The 15367-nt window shown below is 46.0% G+C and overlaps 2 protein-coding genes across 6 annotated transcripts in view; both read right to left on the bottom strand.

The window, feature by feature from the left end:
- The window catches only part of LOC138741610 (C-reactive protein-like), a 175946-nt gene that overhangs the window by 64687 nt on the left and 95892 nt on the right, over positions 1-15367 (bottom strand). The window lies entirely within an intron of this gene.
- col16a1 (collagen, type XVI, alpha 1) overlaps positions 10436-15367 on the bottom strand; it is a 225773-nt gene continuing 220841 nt past the window's right edge. For all 4 annotated transcript variants that reach the window (XM_069895931.1, XM_069895932.1, XM_069895933.1 and 1 more), the window contains one exon: positions 10436-10659. In XM_069895931.1, coding sequence (XP_069752032.1) covers positions 10457-10659 — 203 coding nt within the window. In that variant the 3' untranslated portion in view covers positions 10436-10456. The remainder of the gene's footprint in view (positions 10660-15367) is intronic.

Raw genomic sequence — 15367 nt, forward strand, 5'->3', positions numbered from 1 at the left:
TGGAATTGATTTGGAGGATGCACAAAAAAGATTTGTTAAGATAGCTCTAGCCGTAGCAAAAAAATGTATTATGTCAACCTGGAAATTGGAAGATAATCTGAAAATACAACAATGGTATATAGAAATGAATAAATGTATTCCATTAGAAAAAATTACATATAGTTTAAGAAATAATATTGAAATATTCGAACAAATATGGGAGCCTTACATTAAGTACAATAGTGAAAACCTACCGGGGACAATCATTACCTAAGTTGATGGAAGGAGAAGGAAAGAAAAGAATGGACTCAGTAGAATTTCTGGTGTATTTTTGTTGAGTGACAACATTGTCTGACTGATTTAATGTATCCTAGATTGTATACCTTAAATGGATGGGGGGGGGGGGTGGTGGGGGGGTGGGTTGGGAGGGGGGGGGGAGAAAATGTCACTGTATATGTGTGAAAAGGAAAAAGTGTGTATCATGGCTAATGTGATTTATGGTGTGAAAAATAAAAACTTTTAAAAAAAAGGATCCACACCACCCAGCCCATGTACTGTTTTCACTGCTGCCGTCAGGAGAGACATAAAGGTGCCACCAGGTTCAGGAATATTTGCTCCCCCTCCACCATCAGATGCCTAAACAATAAACCCAATCAGAGACTCATTTAAGGACTCTTACTTGTCACATTATTTCTTATTAAATATTTATTTTCTATATTGCAACAGTCACTTTGAGCACATTCTTTCATTGTTTACATTTCTCTCTTTAGTATGTGCCAGAACTGTTGAAGTGACTGCAGGACCCGGGGAGAGCAGAAACACTGCACTCCCCATCAGGTTCCGACTGCCCAGGACTACTGCCAATACAGCCTTAGAGGGTCTGTTCAAGGAGCTAACAGTGTTCAGCAGTGGTCTCGAGGGGTTGCAGACTCTGGGGAAGCAGCAGACTGTTGTTGGACACCAGTAGTGAAGAGAACCCCCTTAGTTGAAAAGGAGAAGAAGAGATGACCTCAACAAACTTGACAATGGTGGCAGACCAGCGAGGGGCTCTGCATCTGAAGGACACACACAGGCTGCGGGCCATTGGTGACGTGGGCAAGGAACCCACACACTGGCTGCCGACTGCTGCAGACTGGCTGATGAGAATCAGGTATTGGATCCAGGATTTGACAGGAAGCTGAGGGCAAGAAGGGCTCCCAAATGGCCTTGGATGCTGAAGTTGAAGAGTCTTCCTCCTGACCCTCATCTCCTCCTCCCCCCTCCTCACACCTTATTCTTTTTCCTGAAGAAAGGCTCAGGTCTGAAACGTTGATGGCTTCATAACACTATATGGCTTGGTGAAACCACACTCAGAGTTCTGTGAGCAGTTTTGGCTCCTTATCCAAGGAAGAAACTTGGCATTGGAGACATTTCAGACAAGGTTGACAAGAATGATCCCCGGAATTATCACACACGAAGAATTTGATTGCTCTGGGACTGTACTCGTTGACCTCAGCGTAAGTGAAGGTTAGTTAAGAAGTTAAAAAGTTAGTTAAGAAGGTGCAGTCTTTAGGTATAAATTTTGAGATAGTCAAATGGATTGAACATTGGCTGAAAGGGAGAGGCCAGAGAGTGGTAGTGGATAATTGTCTGTCAGGTTGGAGGCCGGTGACCAGTGGTGTGCCTCAAGGATCTGTATTGGGCCCATTGTTGTTCGTTATATACATTAATGATCTAGATGATGGGGTGGTGAATTGGATTAGTAAATATGCAGACGATACTAAGATAGGTGGAATAGTGAATAATGAAGAAGGTTTTCAAGGATTGCAGAGGGATTTGGGCTGCTTAGAAAAGTGGGCTGAAAAATGGCAGATGGAATTTAATGCTGATAAGTGTGAGGTGCTTCATTTTGGTAAGAAGAATCAGAACAGGACATACGTGGTAAATGGGAGAGCATTGAGGAATACAGAAGAGCAGAAAGATTTAGGAGTAACGGTACATCGTTCCCTGAAGGTAGAAACTCACGTGAATAGGGTGGTGAAGAAGGCTTTTAGTATGCTGGCCTTTATCAATCATTGCATGGAATATAGGAGTTGGGAGGTGATGTTGAGATTGTATAAGACGTTGGTGTGGCCTAATTTGGAGTTCTGTGTGCAGTTCTGGTCGCCTAATTATAGGAAGGATATAAACAGTGTGGAGAGAGTGCAGAGAAGGTTTACCAGAATGTTGCCTGGGTTTAAGCATCTGGAGTATGGGGAGAGATTGGACAGATTGGGTCTTTATTCTTTGGAGCGTAGAAGGTTGAGAGGGGATTTGATAGAAGTATTTAAGATTATGAAAGGGATAGACAGAATGGATGTGGATAGACTATTTCCGTTAAGAGGAGGAAAGATTAAAACAAGAGGACATGAGTTAAGAATTAAGGGGCAGAGGTTTAGAGGTAACATGAGGGGGAACTTCTTTACTCAGAGAGTGGTAGCCGTGTGGAATGAGCTTCCGGGAGAAATAGTGGCGGCAGAGTCAATTGTATTATTTAAGAAAAGGTTGGACAGGTATATGGATGAGAAGAAGATGGAGGGTTATGGGCATTGTGCAAGGAGGTGGGACTAGAGAGGGGTGTTTGGTTCGGTGTGGACTAGAAGGGCCTAATGGCCTGCTTCCGTGCTGTAAATTGTTATGTTATGTTATGTTACAGTCTCTCATGTGAGAGATTAATCCATGACTTGTGGACGTGCAGATAAGAATATCCCCGGATGGAGGATATTTCAAATCATCCAATGAAATTCAACAGGTATGACCAACCCTTACAAATCCATGCTGGCTCTCTGATCAACTGAACTTTCAGTCACGATTTGCCATCTAGATTGTAGGCAAACTGGTCCATGACTCCCAGGAAGGATGTGTAGAGTTTGGAGTTGGTGTAGAACAGGCTCACCATTACAATGCCCGGACTTGAGAGTATTAGATGCAAGTCAGAGTGGAAATGCTTAGACAGTTTTGATAGAGTGTAGAAAGCTGAAGTGTGACCTTATGGAGGACTATCAAATCATGAGATGTGTCAATCAGGGAGATAGTTGGGGAACAGTTAGAGATTTTGTGGCCACAAAAGAGTCTCAAGGATAGTGTGTTGCCTCCCAGGCACTCAGGTCCAGGATGTCCCAGAGCAGATGCAGAAAATTCTTGAAGGGGAGGGTGAACAGCCAGAGGTTATGGCACTCTTGGGCAAGAGTGGGGTAGAGGTCCAGTGATGTAAGTTTGATGAGTTATGAAGGAAGTGCAGAGCAGGATCTCCAAGACCTCCTGTAATCTCTGGATTACACCCAATGCATCGAACTCGGGAAGGTCAGAACAGGAAGATGGTTCAGACAAATGAGTGGATGACGAGATAGTACAAGGGGCAAGGTCTCAAGTTTTTAGATCATTGGAACCTTTTCTCCAACAGAGGTAGAGAGTTTGCAGATGACACGACAGTATTTGGCCTTATCATAACATAACATAACATAACATATTACAGCACGGAAACAGGCCATTAGGCCCTTCTAGTCCACACCGAACCAAACACTCCTCTCTAGTCCCACCTACCTGCACAATGACCATAACCCTCCACTTCTTCTCATCCATATACCTGTCCAGCTTTTTCTTAAATAATAAAATTGACTCTGTCGCCACTATTTCTCCCGGAAGCTCATTCCACACCGCTACCGCTCTCTGAGTAAAGAAGTTCCCCCTCATGTTATCAGCAAGAATGATGAGTTATTCTACACAGAAGAGGTGAAAAATCTCATGATATAACAATTATAGTACAGGAACAGGTAATCTCGCCCCTCTAGTCCGCACCGATTTAAGTGATCTCCTCTAGTCCCACATACCTGCTCCCTGTCCATAACCCTCCAATCCCCCTCACATCCAAGCACCTATCCAACTTTTTCTTAAATGATAAAATTGGCGCTGTTGCAACCACCCCTTCCAGAAAGTCACTCAGCCACCAATCTCTGAGTGAAGAAGCTCTCTCTTATATTATTTCTAAAGTTTTTCCCCCTAACCCTTAACTTATGACCTCTCATTCAAATCTCACCTACCCTCAAGGGGAAGAGCCTATTCACATCTACTCTTATCAATCCCCCTCATAAATTTAAATACCTCTATCAAATCCCCCTCAATCTTTTACGTTACAATGAATGAACTGGGACGGAGTAGTGTGTGTGGAGGGTGAATGGGATGGTGTAGCGTGGAGGGTGAGTGGGTCGGGGTAGTGTGTGTGGAGGGTGAGTGGGTCGGGGTAGTGTGTGTGTGGAGGGTGAGTGGGTCAGAGTAGTGTGTGTGGAGGGTGAGTGGGACGGTGTAGTGTGGAGGGTAAGTGGGTCGGAGTAGTGTGTGTGGAGGGTGAGTGGGACGGTGTAGTGTGTGTGGAGGGTGAGTGGGTCGGAGTAGTGTGTGTGGAGGGTGAGTGGGATGGTGTAGTGTGTAGGGTGAGTGGGACGGTGTGTGTGTGTGGAGGGTGAATGGGTCGGAGTAGTGTGTGTGGAGGATGAGTGGGACGGTGTAGTGTGTGTGGAGGGTGAGTGGTTCGGTGTAGTGTGTGTGGAGGGTGAGTGGGTCGGGGTAGTGTGTGTGGAAGGTGAGTGGGACGGTGTAGTGTGGAGGGTGAGTGGGTCGGAGTAGTGTGTGTGGAGGATGAGTGGGACGGTGTAGTGTGTGTGGAGGGTGTAGTGTGTGTGGAGAATGAGTGGGACGGTGTTATGTGTGTGGGATGGTGTAGTGTGTGGAGAGTGAGTGGGACGGTGTTGTGTGTGTGGGACAGTGTAGTGTGTGTGGTTTAGCTGGGATTGCATCGAGTGTGACAGTGTACAGTGTGAACTGGAATGGTGTTGCATTCAGTACATAGTTCATGAAAGGGTTGCACTGAGTGCTGTGTAGTTAAGACCACATAGACTTGGTCAGTTGTATAGTTGTCCTGGGTAAACTTGTACCTCTCACTTTGTTAGTTTTAGATTGGTCACAATGTTTGAGCTACCGAAAGATAGTAGACACACACTCAAAGAGCACTTCAGTTTATACAAATCTTTATTACAAATTCTAAAGCTGATATCAAACTACAATATGCAAGCCCTTCCCAATTATACTTATCAACGCCTGGACTGATCCCAACTGCCGAAGCGGGCCAACGACCACACACTTGTAGTAGGTTGTCGGGGCGCCAGTACCAGCTTCTCCACCTCCCCCGACCGGGACATTAGCTGGACTCCAGAAGTTCTTCTTTTTGCTGAGAGATGTTGCCACCTCTCGGAGAGTCTCTCACTCCAGCAGTGGGACAATGGCTTATATTACCCAAAAACTGCTTACCTAAGCACCTATTCCCAGCACAGAAAAGAAAGATAAGCGAGCAAGCTAGCATGCTAGGCTTCTATCGAATAACACAACTTTCAGCTTATTACTTTGAATACAATAGTTTAATTTGTGTCAAGGTTAGGTCTCTGCCTGAAAGACTGTGACCAAAACAAGCAGGAAGATTAAATGTTCTTGGTACACAGATTTCTTTTTGTCAGATAACTGCATCTCTGGGCCCCAAGGTGGAATTGAGCTTATGTCTGCTGAGTCTCAAGCAGGTTACTGATTCTCAGCCTTGCAGGAGCAAAAAACATGGTTTAAATCCTCCAATGCAATAGTGCAATAGCAGAATGAGTTTGGATTGTTTAGAGTGCTGCTTTCAGTGGCCTAGGACTGCACAGAATGCTGTGTATGGGATAAGAGCAGTGTTGGAGCGGGAACACATGGTGTCCGAGGGGACGGTGGCTGCGTTCAGGGATGAGGAAAATTGTGTTTTAGTATGATGTGTAATACTGTGTGATAGGTGGCCAGTTTTGTTGCCACATGTTATGGGGTTTTTGGTTTTAGTTGTAGCTGTGTGTGTGTTTTGTGTTTGTAATGCTGTAGTTTGAATAAAGTTGGTATGTTTATAAAAAAGAGCAGTGTTGGAGTGCAGGCTGCATGACACAGTCGTCAGAATCTGGTGGGATCGTGTGAGTGCAGTTTACACAGTGAAGTGGGCTTGGTTTTGTTGCAGTTTGGACAGTGAGCTGAGTCTACATGGAATGTTGTGTGTGGTGTAAATGTGGAAAAAGTGTGAGCACACCAGATGCTTCCGGAAAATGACTGACCTACCTTCAACTTTACTTTTTGAAGTTATGCCAAAACTTTTCCAAGCCAATGTGTTTTGAATAGTAGGCTGTGCGGAGGCTGTTTCCCAGGTGTCACCCGCCCATCAAATCCTCTGCTGCTGGCACCAGATGGCTTTATCCTGGCCGCATCCTCCAACACGAACATTTTTCTTCTGTTCCCCAGTTAACCCTTGACCGCCCCTGATCTCCAACTCCAGTGCACAATGGCCCCCTGATTACGGCTCAGTCTCCCACAGCCTCATCACCAAGGTGTGTCCATGACCTGGGGAAGGTGGGCTGAGCCCTGACCCCCACTTCCAACCGAGATCCTGAGCCTGCACACCTGGGATCTATCCCAGACTGACCAGAGACTTTTGTATGTCCAGCCACTGCAATACTCAGCTCATTGCAAAGCAACGCAGGGGCCACTGGACGGAGCCTGAACCTTGGGAATTGCTGTAATTTCCATGCTGGGACGATGACCAGTCATTAGCGCTGTAACTCTTTCATACGTCTTCCCAAATTTACATGTCAATTTGTAGTTTCTTATCCCAATGTTCTCACCAGCGCAACGCCTGTTGGGTCTGCACGGAGTGTAAACCCTGTTTCTTCCACCCGCCCCAAGCCCATGTGGTAAAGGCTACTCAGCCTTTCAAGCATCTCGGCATGGACTTCAAAGGGCTTCTGCCTTCCATGAACCAAAACGTCTACTTCCTCATGCTTTCCTTTCGCTATCCCTTGCCCGGACACCTCCACGGCCATCGTCATCAGGGCCCTGGGGAAGATCTTCACCATGTTTGGCTACCCCGCTTTCATCCACAGTGACCAGGGGTCTAGTTCCATGAGTGACGAGCTGCGCCAGTACCAGACGGCAAGGGGCATCGAGACCAGTCGCACGATGAGCTATAACCCGAGAGGCAATGGGCAAGTGGAACATGAAAACAGAGTGGTCTGGAAGGCAGTCCTCCTGGCTCTCAGGCCAAAAGGGTGGGCCATTGAGTACTGGCAAGCCACCCTGCCTGAGGAGCTCCATGCCATTCAGTCGCTGCTACCGAGACGAACTTGCTCCCCCACCATACATCATCCCTGGCCCCCCTAGCCACCCCTCCGTGCGGCACCACACCAGTCACACAGACCCCTGCTGCCAGCCCCCCCTCCACTTCCCCTCCAACCAGTCACCGGGAGCCAGTCCTACAACGGTTACAGAGACCCCGGCGGCTACCGGACCATCTCAACCTGTAAATATTGTATGTACATAGTGGGTACGATTCCTTGTTACTCCCCCCACCGGGACAATTTTAAAGGGGGTGAATTTGGTGGTACACCACTGGCCTACTGCAGGGGGCAATACCTGTACCTGCAGGAGTGTAAGGGGACAGGAGAACACCTGGCCGGCTGTCAATCACCCTCTGGGATAAAAGCCTGCGCCGGCCTCCCAAGGCTCACTCAGAGTTACTGCAGCCTGGCTCTGTGGAAGTCTTTGTGGATTAAAGCCTGTTGTACAGACTTTACCTTGTGTGTGTGTCTGATTCTGGTCCCTCTCCAAAGCCAGATTACAGCTTTCTAAGATACAGGGCCCAAAACTGCTCACAATTCTGCAAACGTGGTGTAAGGAACTCTTTATAAAGCCTCAGCATGACATCCTTGCTTTTATATTCTCGTCCTCAACACGAATCCTAAGATTGCATTTGCCTTCCTGACCATTGACTCAACCTGCAAGTTCACCTTTAGGGTAATCCTGCATTGGGATGACCAAGTCCCCTTGGAACTTCACTTTCTGATTCTCTCCCAATTTAGAAAATAGTCCATGACTTTATTTCATCGACTAAATTGCATGACCTGTTCTGCTTTCCATTTATCCATTCTCCAATGTCAAGTCCCTCTGGAAACTTGTGCTTTTTTAATATTATCCACCCCTCCATTTCTCTTCACATCATCTGCAAACTTTGCCACAAGCCATCGATCATGTCATCCAAATAATTACACAAAGTGAAGTCGTGGTCCCAACACTGACTCCTGTGGATCACTTCTAGTCACTGGCAGCCAGTGGACTCAACATTGACCCCTGTGGAACACCACTGGTCACTGGCAGCCAGTGGACCTCTGTGGAACACCACTGGTCACTGGCAGCCAGTGGACCTCTGTGGAACACCACTGGTCACTGGCAGCTAGTGGACTCAACACTGACCCCTATGGAACACCACTGGTCACTGGCAGCCAGCCAGAAAAGGCCCAATTTATTCCCAAGGTTTGCCATCTGCCAGAGAGACCACCATCTTTTCTGCTATCTTATTTATCAGCCTCATGTGGGACCTTGTGAAAGGCCTTCTGAAAATCCAAATAACATCCACTGACTCTCCTTTTTCCTCATTGGTATTTCCTGGAAGAAACTCCCAACAGGTTTGTCAGGTAAGATCTCCACTGACAGAAACCATGCTGCTTCTGGCCCTTTTTTTACCTTGTACGTTCATGAAACCTTGCCCTTAATATGGTCTAGAATCTTGCCAACTGCTAAAGTCAGTCTAACTGGCCTATAGTTTTCTTTATTTTGCCTCTTCCTTCTCTTTCATCTCCTAACAGAAGATGAAACGAGGTTACAGTTTCATCAGGTTTTGACTGCACCTCCAGCTGCTGGCTGTGGAGAGGTCCAGTGGACTTGCTGCAGGAGCTGGGAACGTCGCCTGATTACAGTGGTCAGATTTTTTCACACAGGCTTCACCCGTGTCTTGTCACAGTGATACGCCATCAAAGATGGAGGTTGAGAATAGTGCAGCCAGAGTTCAAAGATGGTGGATGCCTCGGGTGACTGAGGGGCTATTTCCAGCTTCTCTGGCTTCAGAATCTGCTCCATTGCAAAGCTTTTAGTGAATAAAATTAATGCAACCATCAATGACTCAAAGACTGAGGTTGAGAATCCAGTAGGCTTTTATTCACTGAAGAACAAAGGCACATCCCTCCTGCACTAGGCTGCGGGGCAGTCACTTTTCTACAGGAGCCTGTGGGAGAGGCCACAGGTACAATCGGCCAATGGGTGCGCCTGACCAGACAAATACATGCAACAGTGGTTTACCACACACAGTCATCTGTGTTGGTTACAACCTGCCACGTTTGAATGCTGAGCTACCCAAGTTGGGGCAACAGGCAAAATGGGACAAAGCAAAAGGGATAAGGGGACAGGCTAAAATGTGATCAGAGACCCTGGGCCAGTGGACAGGACGGAGCTCCTGCAAGAGCCGTAAATGAGTAGTAACGTGACCTGTAAGCCAGCCTCATCTGAGGCAGTGCCTGAACTTCTGACGCACTGATTCTGGCAAGGGAAAATGTCCAGTTTGCCACGATATTGAGAGGGTTGAAACGGATTAAAGCTTAAGGTTTCATTTGAAATGATTAGAGAGTGTGTTTCTTACCACAAATGTTAGTGAGGAAGAGCTCACGTGTTAACAAATAGCTTCTTCAGAATGGTGCGGAGGGCAAGCTTATCTTGAAAAGCTTTGGAGACATGCTGTTGGGGTTCAATGGCCTTTGCCCGTTGGACGATTCCTCGCTTCTATTCTGTAACAGTCCCCCTTGGAATTGCTTTTGTTCATGCTGTCCCCTATCTTACTGCTTTGTTACCTCCCCTCTGTGGGAATGTGGAGAGGATCTTCTGAAGAGAACCTTGGGTGTGAGTGTGTACTGCTGCGCAACTGCAGACCCTTCACATTACACGTTGATTGGCAACCGGATTCGATGAGAACCACCTTTTATCAAATTATGACACTGAAAATTTCTCACATTCACTCAGCTGTATTCTACAGTTGGGATTCCCTTCCCACTTCCACAGCTTTAATGTTAGCACCTGAAATACAATGGGATGCTGGGTGGTCTCACACAAAGACGATGGGGGCAATGGGCCCGAATTCCATGAATTCGGACAATGAATGTCAGCCCTCATTGTGTGAGAGAGAGAGAGAGAGAGACAGAGAGAGAGAGAGAGAGAGAGAGAGAGAAGAGAGAGAGAGAGAGAAGGGAAACCATCCATCCAAGCCTTCGGCAGAAATGGCATTTGCTCGAGGTGTGTCGGCCTCTCAGCACTCCATGGGGTGGGGCTGAGAAGCACCCTGGTGCATGATTACTGGGGTCCAGACTGACACGAGTCAAATTATGCTGCAGGTTGGAAACACACTGATACCTTCTCAAAACTACTTAAATAACATTGTGGGTTAACCTCTGCATGGGCTTACTTTGAAAGGCTGCTCACATTATTTGGCGAAAAGAAATAATCAAGAAAAAGTAACGAAACCTTCACCCATCCTCTCGTACTCTCCCTTCAATAAAAGTGAAAGCAAATGTAGTCTTTATTAATTCATCCAGGAAGATGGTCCTTTTGAGTTCTTGGCATTATAAGGCTCTGGCATTTGTATGGCACAGAGGGATGGTGAGCAACGGCCATCTTTTCCAGTGGGTCCTTGAAGACCTGGTTGTCCTGGAATGCCTGGGATACCCTGTTGTCCAACAGGACCTGGAGGACCAATTTTACCATATCCTGGGAGTCCAGGAGGACCTGCAGGTGAAAGGCAAGAAATTGGATAGTTTCAACAAAACTAAATCAACTGACCAGTATGACAGGAATTGACAAATAAGTGGAGATCTTGGGAACCAGAGGCTGGACTTTGACAGTGCTGAAGGGACCACCCTGTGATTAACTTCAATGTGGCAGGCAGTGTGGGCAACAATTGGCTTACTGAGTGAGGGGAGATTGAGTGGCTTGTAAAATGGTGCGAGTCTCAGTGTGGACAAGACTAATGGGATAATCGTGGACTTCAGGAGGAAAAGTTAGACTACTTTCACTACACATCAACAGTTCAGACATGGAGAGCACTGTTCCTTGGTGTGTATATCCAAGACACACACAACTCCTTATTTGTCAGGAAGGTGCAGCAGTACCTACACTTCCTAAGGAGCTTGAGGAGGGCAAGGCTGCTGGCCACCTTCTTGATACTTTTGCGAGTGTCCTGTCTGGCGATATCATTGTGTGGTTATGGCAGCTGCATCGGACCAGAACTTGATGCAAAACATCAAAATCACTCTATTGATGTCATTCAACCAGAATCGTTGGTTAAACAGGGCTCCACGATTTATAGGGGGCCCTTTCCATCTAGCACCAAATATCTCTGACCCACTACCATCAGGAAGGAGGTACAGGAGCATCAAAGTCAGGACTGCCAGGCTGGGAACTAGCTTCTTCCCGCAGGCTGTGAAATTTTCAAACAATATTCTGTAACCGAGTAAATCATCCCATTTATCTATTTATTTTAAATTCAATCTTTATGTCTATATGTGATTAGTGTGTGCATCATTGACTGGAGAAATGCTGTTTTGTTTGGTTGTACATGTGCGGTCAGATGAATGTAAACTTGAAGTTGAAATGATTCAAGATGTGAGATGAGAGATGTTGGAACTAAAGATTTAGCTGTGGAGTGTCAAGTCAAAGCAGCTGAGATTGCTCGTGAAGAGTGTGGGAGTGGCCAGAGTGAGTGCAGGGCAGGGTAGGAGTGGGGACCTCAAAGTTTTGGCTCGGGAGGCTTCAGTAACCAAAGGCTGAAGGAATTATACAAGTGCCGGCAGTGTCAGGACCCCTATAGGGAGGAAAAGAGCTTCAGTAAGAAGGTACAGGTAAAATTAGGTGCAGTCAGGTCATCTTTTTCAGAGTGGCAGTGGGAATGGTTAGGTCCATTTGTAGAATATGGGAAATCAGGGGTCACCAATGTCCTCGATGACTACACCTGCGAGAAGAAATGGGTGGCACTGTTAATGCAGCGGTTAATGAAATGCTGCTATGGCGTTCGAATCCCACACTGTCTTTAAGGAGTTGTACGTTTTCCCCGTGTCTACATGGGTTTTCCCCGAGGGGTCCAGTTTCCTCCCACCATTCAAAATGCACTGGGGAGTTATAGGTCAATCGGGTGTAATTGGGCGGCAGGGCCTCATGGGTCGAAAGAGCCTGTAACTGTGTTACTAAATTTTAAAAGAGCACCTCTCTCATCCAGACCACATTAGGGAACCCCAGATCATTTGGAAGGCAGAAAGGAGTTACAGGGAGGCAGTCACACCTGGGAAGCAGGAGGTAGATGGCTGGGTGACGGTCAGGAGAGGGAAAGGAAACAGGCAGTCAGTGCAGGGTACTGTGGCCATTCCCCTCAATAACACAGATACCATTTTGTATATTGGTGAAGGGGTCAATCTATCAGGGACAAGCCACAGTGGTCGGGTCTCCGGTATGGAGTCTGTGGCTGAGAAGGGAAGGGAGGAGAAGCAGCAGCTTTCTGTGAACAAGATGGAGAATCCCGCATGGTACGATACCTCCTTTAAGTGCCAGGGTCAGTGGACATATCAGATCAGCATTTTTAAGAGCAAGGGTGAGCCGCCAGATGTCGTGGTCCATATTGGGACAAATTTTGTGGATAGGAAGTGTGATGAGGTCCCACAAAGTAAGTTCAGGGAGTTAGGTGCTAGATTAAAGGATAGGCCCTCCAGAGTTGTGACCTCAGGATTTCAACTCATGATGTAGCCTAGTGAGATTAGAAATAGAAGGAGGATTCAGCTTAACACATGCAAAACGATAAGGAAAGAGGGCTTCAGATTTCTGGATCAATGGGCTCTCTCCCAGCAAAGGTGGAACCTGAACCAGCAGGATGGTTTGCATCTGAACCAGAGGGGAACTATTACCCTTGTAACAATGATTACTCATGCTGTTCCAGAGGGGTTTAAACTAGATTTGCAGAGGGATGAGAACCAGAGCAGAAAGTGGAGTCGTTACAGAAATAGACAAAGAGAGGAATCAAGAGATTGTATGTGGTGGGAAGAATGTTTTGAGCTGTGTCTATTTCAATGCAAGGAGTATTGGATGAGCTCACATGGAAATACGCCATTGAGGTCATAGTGAGACTTGGATGTAGGAGGGGCAGGGACTGCAGCTCAATATTCTGGGGTTTCAGGGTTTCAGACATGATAGAGGGGGAGGGGGAGGAGCAGAGTTAATCAGGGAAAATATCGCTGCTATGCCCAGACAGGACAGACTTGAGTGGTCAGCTGCGGAGTCAATATGGGAGGGACTGAGGAATGGAAAGGTCTAACAGCATTAATGGGGTTGTATTACAGCGAGAATTGGAGGAAAGCAGATAGCTGAAGGAAACAAAGTTGTGATAGTAGGTGACTTTAACTTTCCACTTATTGGCTGGGACTCCCAGGCTGTTAAAGCACTGGATGAATTTGTCAAATGTGTTCAGGAAACTTTCCTTAATCAATATATATAAATCCCAACTAGAGAGAGTGCTATATGAGATCTCCTATCAGGGAACAAGACAGGACAAAAATGTGTGAGGCAACCACTTTAGATCCATTAGTTTCAAGATAATCATGGAAAGGGATTGGAATGGTCCTCTCTGAGATTTTAAATTGGAGAAAGGCCAATTTTGATGAAATTAGGAAGGATCTGGAAAGTATGGATTGGGACAGGCCATGTTTTGGGAAAAGTGTGCAAGCCAAGTGGGAGGCCTTCAAAGGTGACATTTTAGGACAGAGTTTGTATATGTTGTCAGAATTCAAGACAAGACTAACAGGTATCAGGATCCTTGGTTTTTAAGTAATATTGAGCCCCTGGCCAAGAAGAAGAATCAGGTGCAGGATGGGTGTAAGGAGCAAGGAAAGAGAGAGGTACTTGAGAAGTACAAGAAATGCAAGGAAACACTTCAGGAAACCAGGAGGGTTAAAAGACCCAAGGGCTTCTACTCTTCCTTAACAGCAAAAGGATAGCAAGGGAGGAAACTGGCTCTTGAAGATCAGAATGGTTATCTGTGCAAGGAGTCAAAAGATGGGGAGATCTTAAATGGCTTTTTTCCATCTGTATTTACTCAGGAAACAGTCACAGAGTCCATAGAAGTTAGGTAAAGATACAGATTATGGAGGAGGTGCCTGCTGTCTTGAGGTAAATGAGTGTGAATAAATCACCTGGGCTTGACAAGATTTTGAGGGAGGCTCCTGTGGTAAATCTCTGCCAAGCTGCCTGTCTCCCCTCTGGCGAGCCTTGCTGTACTAACATTGACTGTGCATTATCTCTACCGTCAAAGACACTTCCCTTGGGCATCACTGTGTCTTTCTTTATGGTACCAGAAGTTCCTGCTAATAAAAGCCATGAATATTGTTTGACCGCATCGTCTTTGTCTACTTCATCAACAGCTCCTGCAGAAATTGTTGGGACCCTGGCAGAGGTATTTAAGACTTCCTTCATCACAGTGAGGTCCTGCAGGTTTGGTGTTAAAGAATAATCTGGGAAATTATAGGATGGTTAGCCTGACATCAGCAGTGGTAAGTTGTTGTAAGGGATCCCAAGAGACCGGATAGTGAGCTGCTTGGATAGAGGGGGTCAGATTAGGGAAATTTAACATAGCTTTGTGCATGTTAAGTCATGTCTGACCAATCTGAGAGGTTTTGAAGAGATTACATGGAAAGAAGATGAAGGAAAGGCTGTGGATGTTGTCTACAAGGACTTTAATAAAGCCTTTGACAAGGTCCCTCATGGGAGATTAAGGTTTAAATGCTGGACATCTAGGATGAGGTAGTAAATTGGATTAAACATTGGTCTACAGGAGAAACCAAAGAATAGTATTAGAGAATTGAGTGTCCAACTGGAGGCCTGTGACTTGTGGGGTCACTCAGGGATCAGTGCTGGGTCCATTGTTGTTTGTCATCTATATCAAAGATCTGGATGATAATGTTGGATCAGCAAGCTTGCAGATAATACAAAGATTGGAGGTGTGATGGATAACAAAGAAGGCTTTCAAAGCTTGCACTGGGATCTGGACCAGCTAGAAAAATTGGTTGCAAAATTGCAGATAGAATTTAATGTGGACAAGTGTGAGATGTACAAACCAGGGTAAGACTTGTACAGTAAACAGTTAGGAACTATGGAGTGTGGTCAGACTGAGGGATCAGAGAATGGCTGATACATAATTCCTTGAAAGTGGCATCACAGGTAGACAGGGCCATAAAGAGAGCTCTTGGTATATTAGCAAAAATTAAAGTATTGAGAATTGATACATAATGTTGAAGTTGTACAAGATATTGGTGAGGCCAAATGTGGAGTATTGTGTGTGCAGTTTTAGTCACCTAAATGTAGGAAAGATATCAATTAGGTTGAAAGAGTGCAGAGAAGATTTATTAGGATGTTGCCCAGACTTCAGGAACTGAGTTACAGGGAAAGGTTAAACAGG

Source organism: Narcine bancroftii, chromosome 8 (genome assembly GCF_036971445.1).
Source record: "Narcine bancroftii isolate sNarBan1 chromosome 8, sNarBan1.hap1, whole genome shotgun sequence".
NCBI lineage: Eukaryota > Metazoa > Chordata > Chondrichthyes > Torpediniformes > Narcinidae > Narcine > Narcine bancroftii.